Source organism: Bidens hawaiensis, unplaced genomic scaffold, assembly GCF_021521415.1.
Source record: "Bidens hawaiensis isolate Kalapana, Puna unplaced genomic scaffold, B.hawaiensis_p1.1 tig00071788_1, whole genome shotgun sequence".
NCBI lineage: Eukaryota > Viridiplantae > Streptophyta > Magnoliopsida > Asterales > Asteraceae > Bidens > Bidens hawaiensis.
This window is the reverse complement of record NW_027502557.1, coordinates 21890-43849: the sequence shown is the minus strand read 5'-3', so window position 1 is coordinate 43849 and position 21960 is coordinate 21890. Positions and strand designations below refer to the sequence as shown.

Below are 21960 nucleotides of genomic sequence, written 5' to 3'. Positions count from 1 at the left end.
TCATTAACAATTCATGAGAAGAACAATGGACTGGGGGGACTTGAAGAGGTAGGTCCCAGCAAAGCCATGTTGGACCCGCAAGACTCACCTTGAAGAGGACGTCTGCGCAAAGACCAACTGGATCCGCAGGACCCACCATGCTCAGAGAGATGAAGACCTTACACGCAGTAAGCCAGCTGTTCCGCAGGAAAGCCTCCCTTGGTAAAGTACCCTGCATGTTCCCGCAGCTGCATATACAAGCCAGAAGGAGGGCTACCCGCACTAACAGTAAGGCTACACGCATAAGGCACTAACTCTTATACTTCAGTAATGTCACCTGAAGAAGGAATGAGCAGGGCGGGAATATTCCCGCCCAAAAGAGCCAGTCCGTACGCTTCTAGAAGATCTTTTGTACTATACCTACCAAGGTATGGACAAATAGACAAGATCTGGCAAAAGCAACCCATGAACCAATCACAGGGTGACAGCTCACCGACAATAGTACGAGGAGCAGCACGCTCCAGTACAAATGTCACTATCAGCCGCTGCCTACCCACCAACTCCCATCGTGGCACGAACATAGCCCGTAGTTGGTGGAAAAGGAATATTATACAGCTGGCCGTACCTGCTTGGAAACCTACCTTCGGCTATAAATACTCCAACACCTTGGAACGGTATCATCATCTTATCTTCTCTCTAGCTATTTCTCTCGATATACACTTATATTCAGAGCAATCTAGTCTGATTCTCACGCCGGAGGGTGGTCACAAGGAGGACCCCCCCCCCCCCCTTCTCAGTGACGAGCTCACGGTGTCTGTTTTGCAGGTCGAGAAGAATAACCATCTTTGCTGGACCTAACCCTCGTGGGAAACATCTACTTAACCCTAAGATTATCCTTAATCTGCCGGGGTCATTTAGTGTTTCTTCACTTTGATTTTTGGAAAACAAAATGAACATTTATATATATAAAAAAAATAGTACATATGAATGGAACATCTAATAAAAGTTGAGTTATATTGGAGAGACAAAAAAGGCTTTAAATGACTTTATGAAATACGTAATAAACTTACTATTAAGTGAAATTTTTCGTTGTGTTAGATATATGCTTAAAATGTATGGATATGTTAAATTTTCTTTATTTGTTTGTAGTAAGCAATTTGATTCAATAAATTCTTAAGTATCAAGAATACACTAAAACTTTGATATACAGGCGCGCCTTTATATCGCATTCTCAAATGCATCCTTCATTTTATCACATGATTTGAATTGTAATCTTCGTTTCTCCTTAAATGAGGTGACTTTTTTGATATCTTAAGTTGTATGTTATAGGATCGCGAAATTGTAGATACCACACAAATTACAGTGTATTGATTTGTTATGCACTGATGGCAACCAAACAAAAAGCTAATATGTGAAGGTAGGTATTATAGTTATAGTCTGGAACACAAGCAAAAGTAGATACTTGACGGTCAAGTTCATAGCTCATGGCTATTTAAATGATTTTCTTTTTCTAACATTGGTACATAGGTGGCTTTACTAACATTTTGTGAAAGTTAAACGCAAATAACATCTAGACAGTAGAAAAATGCACCAACTCAAGTATCTCAAAATTGTTTCACAATTATTAAAAAATAACCTTCAATCCCAGCCTTAATTACTACAAGAGAACCAATTTATCACCTCTTGTGCTTCAATTTGACTGCTTCTTTAATCCTAACATCTTGTTAATGGCACCGACATAAGCCCTGACACTGGAGATTACTATATCCATAGATGCACCGGTTCCACTGCCAACACATGAATAGCATGCATAAGTCAACTGTTAAAAACTTAAAACAAGTCAATTAGGAATGGAAATTCTGATATGACGCAAAAATAATCAGATTTTGGGTTGTCGGTTGTGTCAGGTTTCCTTCTGATTTGGCTAACATTCTTCGATGACAAGCCAACCGAAGGAAGACGCACCGGCTCGCCTATTTAACCGATCTATTACACCCCTCCAGCCCAGTTCATATATTTACAAGTTACAACTTGATTTTACCCATTTACAATCCATCTGACTCGTGTAAACATATTACTAAAATGGTAAGTTCAGGTGGCACGTTTTAAGTGTGTTTGGGTTTTTCAGTAGATGCATTTTGGCACAACAATTCGACCGACACCATTAACACCCCTAAAGTACCTACATCTATTTATGGCAATTACTATTTGTAGTGCATAGTACCTAACTTCTTACCTAACCAACAAAATGAACCTCTTTAAGAAGAACTGAAGAAGTCTCATAAAACTTTAGGACCACATAACACATTGCTATAAAATACATATATTTATATACCTATACGTTCTTGCAACTTGTTCTCCAGATGCATGAGTTGTCGTGTGGTCGTTTTCTGCAGCAATCACCACACGCGTGCTGGCAATCGCGTCAATGCCAGCTGTAACCGCCGACATCAAGTACTCCAAAAGTTTTATAGGGGACTGTAAAACATATACTAGAATCAGATATATTCAGCTAGCTTGGATGTGTAACAATAAGAAAGTAAAATTTAATAATTCAAACCTTCACAATAAGATCAACCGCCTTATAAGCTACATCAACTGGTCCTGTTCCAGTAGAACAAGATATGTGTTCTTTCCCATCATCATCTATTAACTTAACTGTCGCTGTAGATAGACCTAAAGTCCCACATGTAACCTGTAAATTATAATCAGATTCAATAAGTTTGAAAAATACAAGCGATACATGTGCATGTGGGCCCGTATACATACCTGTACATCTCCAAATTTCCAAACAACTTTAGGTTGGAAAACCTCGTCTGAAACCAATGCTATCAAATCATCATCGGTAATAACTTTTTTCAGTTCAGCAACAGATTTAAACCGCCAAAAAAGATCATTAAGTTCCGTCCCATCAATGTCATAACCAAGCTGCACAAAACAACATAAAATAAGTTGATCGGGTCATCGAACAATGAACTTTGAAAATCAATGAGTAATATTACATATTAGTTTATTACACTCTACCTCGAGAAGTTTAGATTTCAAAGCATGGCGTCCACTGTATGAAAACATCTGAAAATCATTAGACTTATGTATATTTAAAAACCAAATGCAATTAACTGTAATTAACAACAATACCTAAGTTTTCCAAGTGTAAGACCAGATTCATTAGATCTATAAAGTCCGATATCTTCAGGAGACATGATTTCATATGTACTTTTGTTCTTCAACATTCCATCTTGATGGATTCCACTTTCATGAGCAAATGCATTAGCACCAACAATAGCCTTGTGAGGCTGCACCTGCAATCCACTGTATTCTTCCACCTAAACAATAATATTCAAACTAAGCAGTATAATCATCAAACTCCATAAACAGAAAACAGTAAAACTTACCATCTTGCTAGCCATGACAATATGTTTTGTATTGATCCCCATGTATAAACCGCCCAATAATTCTCCTTTGCATTTTAAAGTCATTATAACTTCTTCTAAAGAAGCATTACCAGCTCGTTCTCCAATCCCGTTTATTGTTACTTCTAACTGTCTTGCACCATTATAAGCACCCTATGATCGACATAATGATATGTCAGCATGCAAATGTAACAATATATCAAAATAATAATAATAAAATTTATATGTGCGTACCTCTAATGTATTGGCGGTAGAAAGTCCTAGATCATTCTGGCAATGAGTAGAAATAATAACATTCTCAATCCCCGGTGTATTAGCTTTAATGTCCGCAATAAGTTGACCAAACTCACGAGGCCAGTTATAACCAACAGTATCAGGAATATTAAGAGTCGTTGCACCGGCTTTTATAACCTCACCCAATATCTCATATAAAAACTCCCTTTCTGACCTATTTACATCACACAAATCCATATTTCATCAAAACTTGCACTACAAAACCATAAGAGTGGGTTCATTGGGAAACTTCACAAAACTCAGAGCCCGCTCAAACGAACTCCAATTTAACTCATTCCAACGGCATTGGAACCTGCTCGTCAAACCCTAACAAGAACCCCTAAACGACTAAACCTAAAGCTAAACCCTAACCAAACCCCCAAAACGGCTAAATCTAAAGCCAAACCCTACTTCTAAACTCTAAAGCTGGATGCTAAGCCAATCCCTAAAATCTAAACTATAAACCCTAAAGTTAAACCGTAAAAGCTAAACTCCAGCCCAATCCCTGTCCATGTCCATATAATTACACTAAAATCCATTACACGTTCTCTCTATTTTTCAATTAAATAATACATTCTTATACCTTTATCATTATCTTCTCTCTTCTTCACTCACAACCACTTTCAAAAAATATTAAAAAATTATATGGTGTGAACAGTAAAACCCCAAATTTAACTTTCCCGTATAACATATTCTCCCTTCTCCAGTCACAACCACTCGTAACCATACCATATAATTTACAAATCCCCCTCACATATTTTTAGGGAACGCGCTGAAAATGCTCTAAACCCTAAGCATATATACAACTGATAACTACAAATAACAAACTAAACTACTGATCTTCAATAACAACTAGTGTGTGATCATTTTAGGATTCAACGAACTGGTTCCAACGCCACTAAAACAAGTTGCACATGAGCTCGTTTAAGCTGGTTCGCCAATGAACCTCCACCCAAACTCACAAACCCTTAACCCTTACAAACGAAATTCCGAAAAGTCATAACCAATCAAAGCAAATTAGAGCAAACTCATAACTAATCACACACACACAACAATTTTATGTGTCTCCTCTCTCCTAAAACCGGGTTCCTCTCAAGAACCCTAATCACCATCCTTAACTATACATCCTAAATGGAAACTCGACCAAGTTGACAACCATGTCGTCTACAATCTTCATTGTTGCAGTTACTACTCTCCCTGCTGTAACAGGTTCATAGGTTTAGTATTTATCATGTTTTCTATTGCTTACATGAAGAACTGATCAATAAGCCGATTAATAAGCATATTCCTAAATCCTAAACAACCATGGATCATACTCAATTTATTAATAATACTAACAACACACCTGCCAGCATCCTCGGGACTAAACTCGACGTCGTCACAACCCAAACTCCTAGCATACTCCACCATACTCCTAGCTTTCTCAACCACTTGCTCCTTACTCATCTTAAGCTTATACTTCATATATGAATCTCACTGGTGGCAATAAACGTATGCACCCTCGGGTACTTGGCCTCCTTGACGGCCTCCCAGGCCTTATCAATATCATTCTTATTACACCTCGCCAGTCCACATATCACCGGCACGTGACCGTCTTCTGTAACCGCATTCCCAACGTCACGTGCGATTAGCTTCACGGCTTCTAGGTCGGCTTGGGAGGAAGCCGGCTTCGATGATGTCGACGCCGAGCTTGGAGAGCTGACGAGCGATGTCGAGTTTTTCTTTTGTGGTCATGGTGGCGCCTGGTGACTGATCGCCGTCGCGGAGAGTGGTGTCGAAGATGCGGATGTAGTTAGGGTTTGGAATGTGGTTGGGAGTGTAGTGTGGGCGGTGGGAACAGAGGAGTGTGAATGATGGTTTTGGTTTGAAGGAGAGGAGTGTACGGAGTGGGGTGGTGGTGAATGTAGTGGTGGTGGTTGGAGAGTGGAAAGTTAGGGTGTGTGAGTGGGATATGTACGCCGCCATGAGTATGGTGGTGGTGGTGGTGGTGGTGGTGGTGGTGGTGATAGTGTTTGTGGAGGAGATGAGGTGTGTAATAATGTGTTTGACGGCTTATTTGGATTGGAATATGGAAGAAGAGTGAGTCAGTGCCAGTGGCTACTTGGACCACTAAAAAGTTGTAACATATAATAATATAATATACTTAATGGTGTTTTATAATTCTTATCCAATTCTTCAATCCTTATCTCAATAATTACACTAAAAAACACTACATTTTTCTCTCATATTTAATTAAATAATACTTTTATACCTTTATCATTACAGTTTTCTCTCTCCTCTACTCATAACCAATCAAACAAATATTAAAAAATAAATAGAGGCAAACAATGTTTTCAAATGTTTTCCCAAATTTACAAAAAATCACTACATTTTTCTTTTCATTCTATAATTTACACTCACACCACTCAAAACCTCACCTTATAATTTACATATTCTCCTCTATGAGATTAGTATATTCAAAAGAGGAAATCTTTTGTGTGCTACAGTGCTACTAACTTTTCGTCAAATAGTGCTCCATATATTGTTTGTTGGTGAAAAGTGAAAACAATTTTTGTGTTACTGTTTACTTTTTTCTATCCCGTGTAACAAGAATATTAGTTTTTGTTGGGTATCATGTATTTGAATCTTTACATTTCTTTATTTCTTTGTTGTTTTTTTGTAGAAATTGACACGGTTATTGGGACATGTTGTACGTTTTGGCAATTTGGTTTTGGTGCCATGGTTTATTGATTACGAATGAATTTAATACGATTTACGGTTTCATGACCCCCCCCCAAAAAAAAAAAAGAAGAAGAAGAAAGAAAAATGATGTTGATACGATCAATACATATTAGGAAAATTAAACGAAAGCAGCACCAAGGCGGGTACCTTATTGAGATCTTGATATCAGTACCGGTATCAAACCAATACATTCAGTACTTGGTAATGTTAAAATTAAATATCGGTATTTTCATTAATGGTGCCGATCTCATCCCTATTCAAACCCTATGTGTGTTGTAGTTTCTTGCATTAAATTCACCCTCTATATTATGGGCGATTTTCTGTAAACCTACTTATTAAAACATATTTAATCTTATGTTAGATGTTGGCCCTTAAAAGTCGTATCATGCCCCTTTTGACTATTTATTAGGTACGGAGTTTTTCTATATTTATAAATAAAACTTCTGGAAGAGAAAATCTAGTGAAAAGAAAGTTGTAGAGGGATGGAGGCATGGACCAACATTTTTTAAACTAATATTCTTTTGTTTTTTTTTGTGTGTAGTTGTAATTTACTTATGTTTATTATTATTAGCAAAAAATTATTACATTTAAATTTTATATTAAAATATATGAAAAAGCTCTATAATAAGTTTATATCATGAATTTGATCATTTCATTATAGGTTTTCTCTATTCATTAGTAATTGATATTTTCTCTCACGAGAAATAGTATCGGTATTTTCTATTTAATAAAAATCATAAATTTCATAATGCTTTCGTCCTTAGTTCAAGAAATTACGACTGCGGTCTCTACTTTCCGTCCAACCATCACTTTTCATCCATGGAATAAATGTCCGTCAACTTTGAACATTGGTAGCTTTTTTAAATGATAATTTTACCCTTAAAATAATATTAAATAACAAGCCAACTCCCGCTTAGGAATACATCGAACAATCGTTGCCCGACGATCAATCACGTGTATAACAAGAGTAAAAGTCATTCATCAACTCTTACTTCAGCTCAAGACCACTCTATTATATAATTCAAGAAATCAGTAATTTTTAAATTGTTTTTCAATATTTTGAATTATAATATATGTATACATGATGTATATGAGAATCAGGTTATATAGTTTAAAAAATAATATTTCATATACACTTGTATTAACTTTAAAGTACTATATGCAACAACATAAAACTTCTCTAGAACGGGTCACCGCGTATCGCTGTGTAAAAACTAAAAACTCACTCTGCACACATCTCCCAGCCAGCCACTTTGCCCTGGGTAAAACAGTCAATTCATCCATACCGAAATCCCTGTAATTAATATACACCGGATGCAGAGTCCCAGTCCCACCAAAGTCATTCTAATGATCTTAAATGACATATATATTATCTTCAACCGCATTACATATCATACCCGCAATATTGCAAACTCTTCTTCCAAATTGCGCTTATTTTTTAAATCAATTTCTGGGTTTGATTTGTTTTCTGGTGAATTGAAATGGGTATTGTCACATCCCGACCAAAGGGGGCGGAACATGCCCGGGGTGCAACGATTGCTCATAAGCGCATGACACTATTTAAAGCGACAATATTTAACAAACTCATTTCATTTCACAACATAGAAAATGTCACATAACCAAATATTCATAACTCAAATACAACAAAATATAACAAAATATAGCAAATCAAATATTGTTCATTTTTGCTAATATCCTAACGGTATTTGTGACGTTTTCTTCACCGAACTCCATAATCAACCTAGATGCAAACCTGTAACATTTCATAAAATAAAGTTTATCAACACAAAGGTTGGTGAGCAATTCATAAGTTTGAACAATAGATATATAGTATGAAAAGCCACAAAACTAGTATACAAAACCATAAATAATAGCTATAAACTTGGATAAATAGTTATCGCTAACAAGTTAGCGACACCCAACTATAAGGGGTTGCCAAATAGTTTAGGATTTTATAGTTATCGTTAATTGCATTACGTTAACGACACCTTGCCATGAGGGGTTGCCAAATGGTCTAGGATTTATAGTTCCACCATCCAAAAGCGATAAACACATAGTCAAATAAGCATAGAACACCAAATCGAGCAATTATTCAAGTAAGGTATACAACAACGTTTGTGGTTTAAGACCCAAGTATAAAACATTTAGTTTAGATAAGTTGAAATGTCACCCCCAAAATAAAATATAGAAAACGGGGTATGAAGTTACTCACGTTCAAATAATAAACTTGAAAGATTGATTATTTGGAGATTTGCCGGAACGACGAGTTTAACGTATGAAGCCTAAATAAAAGAAAGTCTTGGATTTAGAAAGGTTGTCTTGAAGATCTTTAAATAAAATAATTGTTGCAAAAACTAATCAATTAAAGTTCAAGGTTTAAAATGTAACTATTTAAGAATTTATAATAATAACCCTTTTAAAAAAATGTAAGTTTGCTCAAAACCGGGTTAAATTATCTAACCTTAATATTTACTTAACCAATGTTAAGTAATAAGGTGGGGAAAATGCTAAAATGCAAGTTCCATTAGGCTAGAGATACTAAAACGGGTTTTTAACGAGTGTTCGGGTTGTTGGTTCGGGTCTTCACAAATGGTCAAACCCAAAGTCAACTTTCCAAAATATTAATTGTTATGAGATAACTCATTAAAACATACTAACACTTAACCAAGTATGTAGATCTATTGTTTAGAACTAACAACGCACGTTAAGCGAGTGTTCGGTTTTGTCGGTCCAAACTATGTTATGAGATCAAGTTGGATCCAACTATTCCAAGTACTTAAGAAAATAATTAAAATCAGTTTGTAAACTATTTTTTAAAGAAATATAGAAGTCTTGATAGCTAAAAACACACTTGTGTGTCTTAAGCGAGTAAAAGTCGGTATAGTTCGGTTTGGTTCGGTCTCCATCTCACAAATAGTTCATAGATGGTTTCTACATGCCCAAATATCATAGAACTTGTATATTGGTTTATAAATGAAGAAAACTTAAATTTTACAACAAAAAAAAGTTAACTACAAGTCTTTTAAGCAAAAGTTTCGGTTTAGTTCGGTTTCCATCTCCCAACGAGTTCATAGATGGATTCCATATACTTAATATCAAAGAACTTGTAAAAATGATTTTTGAAACTCAAATCTAGCAACAAACATGTTTAAACAACTATTTTAACAAAACTAGTAAACAAAAGTTCGGTTTCCGGTTTGGACTAGTTTCGGTTAAACCGAGGTTAGTCTTATACAAACCCACACCATGGAACTTGTAAATAAGATGAACAAACTAAAGGGTTATAAGTTAGTCATAAGTGATATGTATAATAAGTTATGTGTGTGTAAATATATATCAAGAACACGAAGTCCTCCATGAAGCCTTGCCTTATGACATTCGAAACTTAACCAACCAGAGTCGGTGAAGTAACAAATAAAGGAAACAAGGGGTGTGTATTATATATATGTTGTACCACCATATTCAACAGTTAGTAATGTTAGATGAACAAGTTAGAATGAAAGACTATAGTTAGTTTGACTTGAGAAGTCAAAACTTCAAGAATACATAAGAAATAACAACCTTGAATCTATGGAGTTTTGAGAGAGTTTTTGGAGATGTAGCAAGAGTAAAATGAAGAAGATGGGTGTGTATATATAGGGAAGGAGTGAAGGGTTGGGTATAAAGATTCTTTTATGGTTTGCATAAAAATGGGTATGTTTAAATGGTCAAACAATGCATAATATAAAAAAAACAATATTTTATATATTTTAAATGACAAGATCCAATATTTTATATATTTGAAATGTTCGGGTTACAAACGGGTCGGGTTTACATAACAAAACTGACCCGAAATTGACGAATGTCACAGGTATCGATAAGACCTTCCAATTGCTAATCTTCTTGTTTTTCCTTCCTTTGTTTCTTGCTCTTTGCGAGTGTCCTCCTTTTATTTTTTAATGAAGCTTGGCCTTTAAAAAAAATGAAGGTGTGAGTTCTCACAACTTCACTTCAGTAACTTTTAAATTTTCAAAGTATTTATTCATGTATATTCCTTGATAAAATAATTCCCAGATTTACAAAAGAATAGTGGGGACGGTTTGAACACGTTCCATATTTGCGTGTGCGTGTAGATTGCCGGGAACTCCAATATTTACAATACACACCTTATATTCTCTTTGTATTTTTTGGGCTTAGCGGGGTGTCGGGCCTGTGGCCGTCGACTACTCTGCCATGCCCCAAAGACGGCCCTGGACCTAAGAATATTAGACGCGCAACCATAATTAATTTAAACATACTGTTAAAATTAGTATAGAGTAACAAGCATGGTTAGATAGATACCTACAGGTCAACGCTGAATGAACATTATATAATACGAACCACAAGTGTAGATAAAGTCAGTCATTAGTTAATCCTCAAACTTGAAAAATGTAAAGGGTTTGAAGGGACAATTAAAAATGGCAAGGGGTTATTTCAGCAATTTAGATTAATACTTCACACGCTTTCAACAGAAACAACTCTCTATAAATACAGATCCATCCATTGATCCATCAACAAAATACTTACCTTGAGATTCAACCAGCTCAATTCTTCAAATTAAATCAGCAAGCAGTTCTTGACTTGATAGTTAAAGTCTCTCGATCATGGCCGAAAACAATGTTCCTGTTACCACCAATTATCAATCAGAGATTGAGGTTCGCACTTATTTTCTTTTCTTATGATCAGTGTTTTAAAAACCGGCTCAAACCTAATTTGTACCTATATTTTTTCATTTCTTTAACTTTGGTTTTTTGATAACTTCTGTTAAACAGGTTGAGAGGGAGGAAGAACAGAGATTAAAGCACCTTCAATTTGTACAAATGGCAGCTCTTCATGCACTTCTTTACGCTTCCAAAGCCTACGCTTACGCCAAGAACAACTCCGGTCCACTTAAACCGCGGGTTGAGACCATGGAGGGCAAGCTAAAGACCGCGGTCGGTCCAACATATAATAAGTTCCATCATGTCCCAGCTAAGTTCCATCATGGCAAGCTAAACACCTCGCCATGCATGCGCGCTCAACTCCGCCATGCATGCGCGCTCAACTCCCCGCCATGCATGCGCGCTCAACCCCGCCATGCATGCGCGCTCAACTCCCCGCCATGCATGCGCGCTCAACGCCGCCATGCATGCGCGCTCAACGCCGCCATGCATGCGCGCTCAACACTCCGCCATGCATGCGCGCTCAACCCGCCGCCATGCATGCGCGCTCAACCCCCCGCCATGCATGCGCGCTCAACCCCGCCATGCATGCGCGCTCAACTCCCCGCCATGCATGCGCGCTCAACCCCGCCATGCATGCGCGCTCAACTCCCCGCCATGCATGCGCGCTCAACTCCCCCATGCATGCGCGCTCAACTCCCCCATGCATGCGCGCTCAACCCGTCGCCATGCATGCGCGCTCAACCCCCCGCCATGCATGCGCGCTCAACCCCGCCATGCATGCGCGCTCAACCCCGCCATGCATGCGCGCTCAACCCCCGCCATGCATGCGCGCTCAACCCCCCGCCATGCATGCGCGCTCAACCCCCGCCATGCATGCGCGCTCAACCCCCCGCCATGCATGCGCGCTCAACCCTTCACCATACATGCACCGAAAGCTCTCGCATAACGTATGTTAGCCTAATAATATCCCAAACGGCCACGCGCCAAACATAAAGGTCGGGAGCCCAATAATATCCCACATGGCCACGCGCCAAACATAAAGGTCGGGAGCCTAATAATATCCCACATGGCCACGCGCCAAACATAAAGGTCGGGAGCCTAATAATATCCCACATGGCCACGCGCCAAACACAAAGGTCGGGAGCCTAATAATATCCCAAACGGCCACGCGCCAACGTAGGTTGGGCACACCTCATAATTTGCCCGAGGATGGGAACCTTGTAATACATCCACTTTTAGTTGATATGATTTTGCAGGTTCGGCTACGAGTCGCACAAGCACATATGACATTATTATTATTATCTGGCCGTTTGTGCCTCCATTATTATTTTGAAGACAAGCCGGGATAGTCATCCTGCGTAGAAGAGGCCCTTGTGGGCCAGTCATTATCATCATATTATAGCTCATAAGCCGCAACTCGCGCATGCTTCGTTATTTTATAGCTCGTAAGTCGCCTCGCGCGCAAGCTTCATTATTTTTATAGCTCGTAAGCTGCCTCGCGCGCAAGCTGCATTACATTATTATCGAGATGCGCACTCTATCTTTTATCAGGCCCCGCGCCACTACTGTTATGATGCGTGCTATATCTTATTCATGCCAGTGCACCATTATTATCATAAGGATCACAACATGTCACCATCATGGAGGAAACCTCTCAAAACTCAAAGACAATAAAGACAAGGCCGAAGAAAGAGGAAAAACCGTCTCATATCCTAACACACCTTATGAAGTCCAGCGCTCCACCTAAACGCTTGCACGCCTAGGAGCAACACTGGACTTGGGGGGCTTGTAGGGGTATGGTACTAAACCCGGCTTACGACCTTAATTTATTATGTCTGGCTTATTTTATTATATGGACTAATACAATATTATTGGGCTGAGGGGGTTTTGTGGAGGTAACCCTAACTGGGCTAGGCCCATTAGGGTACCATGATGGTGGCCATGAGGCTCCCTATATAAGGAGGTCTCCACCTCCTTATTAAGGGTTGGAGGTTCTCAATAAGAGTCACCACCATAACCATTTTTGTGTCTGTAAAACAAGAGATCCTTGAGATTTCTTAGCAGTCACCTCCACACCCCCAAAAACCATTACAGATCTTAAGCTACCGGAGAAGAAGATCGAGTCGCGGTTCGTTCATCTCGAAGACCGGGGAACACCGTCATGGATCAGGTCAGATTTATTTCATGTTTCTACAATCACAAAGTAGACGAGTCCGTTAACAAGTTCGATACCCAAGTCCAGCCTTTTGTGAAACAAGTTTCAGCTAAAACCAACAATCTGTCTCAAGAGGTCAAAACCGCGTCTACTAAGCTTGAACCGGCTGCTATAGGGCTGTATACGAAATACGAGCCAGTGGCTGAGCGGTATGCTGCCTCGGCCTGGCAGTCTTTGAACCAGCTCCCGGTCTTCCCCAAGGTGGCTAAGGTGGTGGTGCCCACTGCGGCTTACTGTTCAGACAAGTATAACCAGACCGTGCAGCAGACGGCTGAGAAAGGGTACAAGGTTTCTAGTTATCTTCCATTGGTGCCGGCCGAGAGGATTGCGAAGGTGTTCAACCCGGTTGGACCGCAAGCAGAGCCGGTAGCATAGTAGTTAAGGTTGTAATGTATGATTAGTTACTGTGTGAATATTGTATTGGTTTATTTATGTTTTACTATGTGGTATTACTTTTGTTTTCAATATAATTTTGTTATGTTGGTTGTGAGTTGCTAATGAATGTATTAAAAAAAAGTTATTTATTTGATTCCTTTCAAAGGTTGTTTGGAAAACAAAATGTATAAATGAAGAGAAAATGAGTGTTTTAAGGGATGAATAAAAATCTGGTTTGGAGCCGATTAATCGAACCGAAGTACTTGAAAAAAACTAATCAAACCGAACTACTTTTTTAACTAAACTAATCGAACCGAACTATATTTTTAACAAAACTGATTGAACCAAACTACTTTTTTTAAACAAAACTAATCGAACCAAACTAGCTTTTTAACAAAACTTGTCGAACAAAACTACTTTTTGTTCGATTAGTTTTAAGTACTTCGGTTCGATTAGTTGTTAAAAAAAGTAGTTTGGTTCGATTAGTTTTGTTTAAAAAAGTAGTTCGTTTCTATTAGTTTTGTTAAAAAAAAGTAGTTTGGCTTTGATAAGTTTAGTTAAAAAAATTGTTTGGTTCGATTAGTTTGGTAAAAAAAAGGTAGTTAGGTTCGATTAGTTTTTGTTAAAAAATTAGTTCGGTTCGATTAGTTGTTAAAAAGTAGTTTGGTTCAATTAGTTTTGTTTACAAAGGTAGTTTGTTTCGATTAGTTTTGTTTAAAAAGTAGTTCGTTTCTGTCAATTTTGTTAAGAAAGTAGTTTGCCTTTGATTAGTTTAGTTAAAAAAAATAGTTTAGTTCGATTAGTTTGGTTAAAAAAAAAAAGTAGTTCGGTTCGATTAGTTTTTGTTAAACAAAGTAGGTCGGTTTGAATAGTTTTTGTTAAAAAAGTAGTTCGGTTCGATTAGTTTTTGTTAAAAAAATGTAGGTCGGTTTGATTAGTTTTTGTTAAAAAAGTAGTTCGGTTTTATTAGTTTTTGTTAAAAAAAAGTAGTTCAGTTCGATTAGTTTTGTTGAAAAAAGTAGTTCGGTCCGATAAGTTTTTGTTGAAAAAGTATTTTGATTCGATTAGTTTTGTTAAAAACGTAGTCTAGCTCGATTAGTATTTTAAAATATAATATGGAGAGGGAAATTTATAATGAGTGACTAAAACTGAGCATGACTACAAACCACTGAAACTCAGAGAATATTATGAAAGAGCATATTGGTAAGTCCAACTTTGAAACTAATCGATACTTTTTGAAACGAAAAATATTATTAATTGATATTTTTTTCACGAGCCATCGTTCAAAATCTATAAAGCTTTTGAAACGAAAAATAGACCATCGTTTATTTAACAAAATCATTTCATAATACTTTCATTCTTAGGTTTAAAAATTACGGCTATGGTCTCAACTTTCCACTCAATCATTTTACCGTTAAAAAACAATACTAGTTACCAACCCAACTCCCGCATAGAAATACGTCGAACAATCGCTGCCCAACAATCAATCCCGTGTATAACAAGAGTAAAAGCCATTTACCAACTCTTACTTCAGCTCAAGACCACTCTACTATATAATTGAAGAAATCAGTAATTTTTAAATTGTTTTTTTATATTATGAATAATATTTCATATACACTTGTATTAGCTTTAAAGTACTAACATGCAACAACAGAAAACTTCTCTAAAACGGGCCATGTTCGTATCGCTGTGTAAAAACTAAAAACTCACTCTGTACATATCTCCAAGCCACTTTGCCCAGGGTAAAACTGTCAATTCATCCGTACCTAAATTCCTGTAAATAATATACACCAGCTGCAGAGTCCCAGTCTCACCACAGTCCTTATGATCTTAAATTACATATATACCCCTTCATTAAGCTGGTATTTCTGTGAGACTTGAGTGCTTTATCAAAATATATGAGGAGCTCAAACTGGTAGATTTGCTGTCATAGCCGCCACCTCTACACGCATCGATAAGAAATGCCACATCAGCATTGGTCATGAAATTTTCAGGTGGGTCGTTATAAAATACAAAAAGAAACATATATGTGATTACAGTTATGTTTACCGTAACTGAAAGTGGAGCGCGTTGACAAATATAACCTCACAAGGGCATTGCTTCATCTTTCTGCCAAGCTGACATGGACCGCTAATGCTATTCGAGCAAAAATGCTGCCCACCGAGTTAACTCAGATTTCCTACTTCTCGTTTGTGTGGTTGTAAGAAAGCCACTGAATATCCTGTTCACATACCAAAACTTTTTTAATTTCAATTATAAAGAAAAATATTATATATAACTATCAACCAAATACCTAAAAGAAACCTAAATAGTTCATAAAGACAAATCTTTTGGTCAATAATCGATGATCGGTAACAATTAGAAACAAAAGTTGCAACTTTTAAAACGTTAAACAAACACGCGATTAGAGAAACATGTACCGTGTAACAAAGGCTGTGAGATAACTGAATCGCATCCTCCCATCGGTTGACTTTTATAAGACCTTTGACCAGGTTGACCAAAACACTAAATTCAGGAATACCGCCTTTACTTATCATATGCGCGTATAACTCAAAAGCTTTCTCGACCCTATGTGAAACCAAAAGACTCTCGATCATTGAAAAGTACAAATTCTTATTAACCGAAGAAGATAACGAGTCGATTTCTTTAAGTAACTCCAAAGCCACTTCCAACTTTCCTGCCTTTCTATAACTATCAACCAAAAGTTTATAAACTGGAATAACTGGCACAAAATCATACTCACTTATATTATCTAACAAACCGATACTAACCAAAAACTCCTGATTAAACCCTTCAATAACCTTCCGATAACCCGCCATATGTTTGGGCCAATACGTCAGCTTCATCTCTTCCAAAAGCCCATGGGCCTCATCCAATAGGCCCGAAGAACAACAATGATGAATCAAAACACTATAAGTAACATAATTTGGTGCACATTTTTTACTACTCATTTGTTTAAAAATTTCAAGACTTTTATCCACCTTACCTATTATTCCATATCCATTAATCATAGCCGTGTAAGTAACAACATTCGGTTTACACCCTTTTGTCTCCATCATTTCCATGAGCCGATAAGCTTCGTCTGTCTTCCCGACTTTACAAAGCCCGTCAATCATTTCCGTGTAAATTACAACATTAGGCGGGCAAGAATCTTCAAGCATCTTAGATAATACCCGTGAAGCAAGATCCAAACGATTATCTTTAAACATTTTATCAATCATAGCCCCGTAAGTGAAAACATTTGGATTATATCCATTTTCACACATTTTCAAATACACGTCTTCCGCTTCCTCTAGCTTCCCGTCTTTTAACAACCCGTCAATAAGAGCATCATACACAATATGATTAGGTTCACAACCTTCATTAGACATCGCATCCAAAAGTTTGACCGCTTGGTCAACTTTATGCGCTTTACACAAACCGTCAACCAAAGCTCCATATGTTACAACGTTTGGGTCCCACGTGTTGCTTTCTGATCCTTTAAAGTACATATCTACATCAGGGATTTCTTGACCCTTCATTCTTGTGTAGATTTGCAATGCTTTCTCGATTTCACCGATTTTACAATGACCATCGATTAGAGCCGTGAGTGTGACAACGTTTGGAGAGCAACCACATGATAACATCACCTCAAACAACTCATTGGCTTCGGTTATCTTATTAGCTTTAAGATAAGCATGTATAAGTGCAGTATAAGTGACCACATTTGGAGCACAGCCGTTTGAAACCATTTCATCAAACCAAATACGCGCTTGCAGAATTAATCCCGCTTTACAAAAGGTATCAATCAGCATTGTATACGTATGAACGTTTGGAACGACACCATTCTTTTTCATTTCTTTAAATAACCAAAACGCCTTCTCAAACTTAGTGGCGTCACACAAAAAGCTAATTACTTTATTATACGTACTATTATCAGGTACAAAACCATTTTTCATCATTTCTTGAATAACATTATAAGCTTTCTCAAACTTCCCGGCCCCACAAAGACATTGAGCATAATTACTAACATTGACTTTATTCAACACAAATCCACCCTCTATCATTTGACCATAAGCCATTTCAGCCAAATTTAAATTATCAGAGCTCGGCATCTCGTTGTTTCCACAAATCCCACCCATAAAAATGTTGTAAATTACATAACTAGGCCGCACACCGTATTTACCCGTATCTCTAACCAACTTATAAGCATAAGCAAAATCTCCTGACTTACAAAAGGCATGAACTAAAGAATTATATATTTTAGGGCTCGGGTAACACCCTTCGGCAATCATCATACTAAGAATTCGCTTGCATCTACCCAACTTTCCTTTATTCAAACACCCACAAAGCAATGTCCTATAAGTAATAACATTAGGATAACAAGAATCACACCTCATTCGGTTCAAAAACTCCATAGCTTCTTCAAAATACGAACCCTCACACAACCCGCCAATCATTCTTGTATATAACACCGTATCGATAACAAACTTTCCTTTCTTAACCATATCAAGCGAATCCCTCCATTTCCCAACTTTACACAAAGAATAACCAAAAGAACCCAACATATGTACATCCATTTCATAACCTAAATCACTCATTTCCCGATAAACAAGATCAGCTGAATCTAATCTACCCGCTTCAAGAAAAACTTGAACTAAAGCATTATAAGTCACTCGAGAAGCTTTCAATCCAAAATCTTTAAGCCTACCGAGCTCCTCGAGCGCTGCATTCCACGACCCGTTTCGACAATACTTTCGAATCAAAACATTAAGCAGCTTTCCAAGTATTATATCATCATCATCCTTAATCTCCCTCCAAAAACTATCGGGTATTCTACCATTATCGCATCTCATTACATCTAATAAAGCATCATACACCGCTATCGAGTGACTATACCCGATTTGTCTACCCGCCCATATAAAAAACTTTACACCTAATTCAGCATTTGGAAGCAACTTCAACACATCAACCACTAATGACTCACTCAATTTCTCCCTAAACTTACCAAGAAACTTATGGGATTTGTTCCTAAACTCCACAATATTATCTTTAACCGCATTACATATCATACCCGCATCCGAACACTCACAAGATTCAACCTTTTTATCCGATAACGTACCCTGCAAGACTGCAAACTCTCCTTCCAAATTGGGCGTATTTTGTAAATTAATTTCTGGGTTTGAACTGTTTTCAGGTGAATTGAAATGGGTATCGATCAAACCCTCTAATTGATCACTGGATGAAGTGCTGATTGATTTCTTGAAGATGGTGTATAATGAAGCTTGGCGGGAAAATTTGGGGAAAAAATTAGAGTTTGGTGTTTGAGAAATTGAAGTGGTGAATGAAGAAGATAGATTATTTGGAATATGGAGATAAATCTTTAGCAGGGTTCGTTTCATTCTGTGGAAAATTGATATTTTTGGATTTATGGAATTAGGGTTTATAAAAGAGTTTATGAACACCGGAGTATTATCTATTTTTCACAAATTTCTACATGTTTTTAATGTTATATTTTTTTAAATGTTAATATTGCTTGATAATTTTTAAGTGAGCCTGATGAGGAACGGCCTGTTGTTTAAGGCCATGGTTGGTTTAGACTGTGGGTGCAAGCAAGCTGAGCCAAGTCGAGCCCGAGCTTGGCTCATTTAACATGCATAGAGCTCGAGATTAGCTCGGTTCGATCTCTATATCTGAAGCTCGAGTTTGGCTCGTGAGTAGTTTTTCAAATTCGAGTTCGGATCGGGCTCGACTCGTTTATTGTTTCTTAATTAATTTTTATATGTCTATAACTGTTTATATATATATATATATAGATATATATATAGATCTTGCGAGAAGTGATATTACAGCGAGAACTGCGAGAAGTGAACGTGTAACTCCATTAATCCATATTTTCACTCCCTTTCTTATTGTGTAGGTACATATGTACGTGTGTATGTACGTAATTTTGTATATGTGTATGTATGTTTGTATGTGTGTAGGTATGTAGGTTTGAATGTGGCTCGGTACGTTTGTATTTGTGTAGGTAGGCTTGAATGTGTGTAGGTACGCACGTATATGTGTGTAGTTAGGTTTAAATGTGTGTTGCTAAGACATAAATATAACCAACCTACATACATGTAGGTAACATCATAAGAAAAAGAGTGAAATTAGGGATTAACGGAGTTGCACATTCACTTCTCGTACTTCTCGCTGTAATATCACTTCTCGCAAGATCTATATATATATATATATATATATATATATATATATATATAATTTAATATTTAACTTAATATATATTATATAGGGGATTTGATTGTCACAAACATCGAATCATATCTTATTAAATCCAAATCACAATTGTTTTAACCAAAGAACAATACAAGAGTTCGAATAAACACAAAACTGAATCAAACGAACAACAAATTCAGACTTAAAACAACGATCTGATCAAACATACGAATACCATCAGAACCACAAAAGAGTTAGACAAGAACTATCAACATGAAGATGCCTAAATCAAATGTGATTATAAGAGATAAAACCTGATAGTTAACGATTGATGATAGTTGTGGTGTACATTACACAGGCTGGTCGAGATCAAAACAATGGTGATTGAGACGTTGACGATCAAGACAGTGATGAACAAGATGATAAAGCCAGACTCAATGATAACTCGTAAAATCTGTATATATGCTTTTATAAGCCCACAAACACTACAAGCCCATAACTCTCTCACTTGCATCCAAGCCCATAAGTCACCGAGTAAGCCCATATACAAAACACAAAAACAACATATAAACGCAATCACACGTTTGGATATAAATTGAAATAATAAAAATACTTCATATTTTTTAACAGTGATCCTCATACACCACCCCACATGTCTATACAGCTCATATAGGCCTATACGGGAAGTATAGGTATGAATGACTGACAAATGACAGAAAAACAGCTTTTTGTAGCCTATACGACCGTATAGACCATACGAGGCGTATATGCATTAAATGGCTCGTATTGCTCCCTGACAAACCATAAAACATACGGTCGTATATGGCTATATGACCGTACATAAAACATTTGCAGAAAAATTCAGACCACCTTTTGACCACTGTAAATCGCTACTGGAAAACGACTATACAAGCCGTATAGTGCTATACTAACCGTATAGACTATTGTGTATGGATTATTATAAAGAGTAACATAATATAATCTTAAATGAATGTTCTTAGGGTACAACTACATATTACTTGGTCAAGCGTGTTATGTAAATATTAATAGACAATTTATTTTATTCTAAAATATCATATCATTCAACTTTTCAATATAAAACATAATTCAATATAAGTGAAACAAAACCTGAAAGGATCGAAAAAGAGAACAACTAAAATTGATAAAAAAAATATGATGCAAGCCAGATAATATATCTGGATGATGGCTACGTATGATGTTAAAGTCATAAATCACATATATTAAATATATTGTCATAAAAAGAATTAAAAAGATTGTCTGTACGATGAAGGCTACATATGATGTTAAAGTCATAAATCACATATATTAAGTATATGGTTATCAAAATATATTTCAAAAAAATTGTCTATACGGCCTATACGACTCATATAGGGCTATACGAGACACTATAAACGATGACCGACAACACCAAACACAAACTGACACGATTCACGTGATATACGACCGTATAGGAAAAAAAATCGTGTGTGAGGATCGCAAGTGGTGTGGGTGGATCCTAAGGCATAAAATAATAATAAACCAAACAAACAAACAGGCGACAAAAAGAACTCCCCCTCCCCCTGTTGCCCCATTTATCGCCTGAGGAGCGGTGTTCCCTCCGAAAATCGCCCATTATGCATGTCCTTACAAAAAAAGAATATATTTGTCTTTTTATTAGCACATGTGTTATGTGCTCTGGTGAAACATGTTTTCAACCTAAGGACATGTGTTCCATCATGTGTTAACAACAACACAGTCTTACAAAGTTTGGGTTCAATTATCTAAACACCCTCTCAGCTTTTGCAAGACACCTTCAATACGAGTTGTATATAGTTAGTCATACGACTCGGATAACTTTTCTGTGCCTGACACCATATAGAAATATCATACATGTCGTTGACCTAGCTTTTATATGAGTCGTATGACCTATACGACTCATCTTAGGTCCTCCGACTCATTAAAAACAAAATTATTTGGCACGATACATATACAATATTCCGAATACAGGATTCATATAGTAATTAGACATGATACAAGATTTTGTTATTAATTTGACTCGACACAAGATTAAACATTAAATAAAACAAACATTGACAACTTGGAACAA

General features: G+C 37.0%; 2 protein-coding genes and 1 pseudogene across 3 annotated transcripts; 1 reads left to right on the top strand and 2 right to left on the bottom strand.

Moving 5' to 3' along the window:
- Positions 1-1576: 1576 nt before the first annotated feature.
- LOC143605865 (2-isopropylmalate synthase A-like) lies at positions 1577-5641 on the bottom strand (annotated as a pseudogene). The gene is made up of 9 exons (XR_013148633.1): positions 5011-5641; positions 3627-3840; positions 3375-3545; positions 3118-3305; positions 3004-3037; positions 2749-2907; positions 2540-2674; positions 2315-2457; positions 1577-1766 (listed from the first exon to the last, which is right to left on the bottom strand). The product of XR_013148633.1 is annotated as a 2-isopropylmalate synthase A-like (transcript).
- Positions 5642-10923: 5282 nt separating this feature from the next.
- On the top strand, positions 10924-13673 carry LOC143605867 (stress-related protein-like). Its single transcript, XM_077081832.1, has 3 exons — positions 10924-11059; positions 11177-11379; positions 13244-13673. The coding sequence occupies exons 1-3, from the start codon at positions 11009-11011 to the stop codon at positions 13656-13658; spliced, it is 669 nt and encodes a 222-aa protein (XP_076937947.1). The 5' UTR covers positions 10924-11008; the 3' UTR covers positions 13659-13673.
- Positions 13674-15088: 1415 nt separating this feature from the next.
- Positions 15089-19039, bottom strand: LOC143605868 (uncharacterized). The gene is made up of 2 exons (XM_077081833.1): positions 16079-19039; positions 15089-15879 (listed from the first exon to the last, which is right to left on the bottom strand). The coding sequence occupies exons 1-2, from the start codon at positions 19037-19039 to the stop codon at positions 15838-15840; spliced, it is 3003 nt and encodes a 1000-aa protein (XP_076937948.1). The 3' UTR covers positions 15089-15837.
- Between the last annotated feature and the right edge of the window lie 2921 nt (positions 19040-21960).

Coding starts and splice junctions, on each gene's coding strand:
- LOC143605867 (XM_077081832.1), top strand. CDS start 11,009: ATGGCCGAAAACAATGTTCCTGTTACCACCAATTATCAATCAGAGATT. Junction 11,060..11,176: donor ATTATCAATCAGAGATTGAG/GTTCGCACTTAT, acceptor TCTGTTAAACAG/GTTGAGAGGGAGGAAGAACA. Junction 11,380..13,243: donor TTCCATCATGTCCCAGCTAA/GTTCCATCATGG, acceptor GGATCAGGTCAG/ATTTATTTCATGTTTCTACA.
- LOC143605868 (XM_077081833.1), bottom strand. CDS start 19,039: ATGAAACGAACCCTGCTAAAGATTTATCTCCATATTCCAAATAATCTA. Junction 15,880..16,078: donor CTCACAGCCTTTGTTACACG/GTACATGTTTCT, acceptor GTATGTGAACAG/GATATTCAGTGGCTTTCTTA.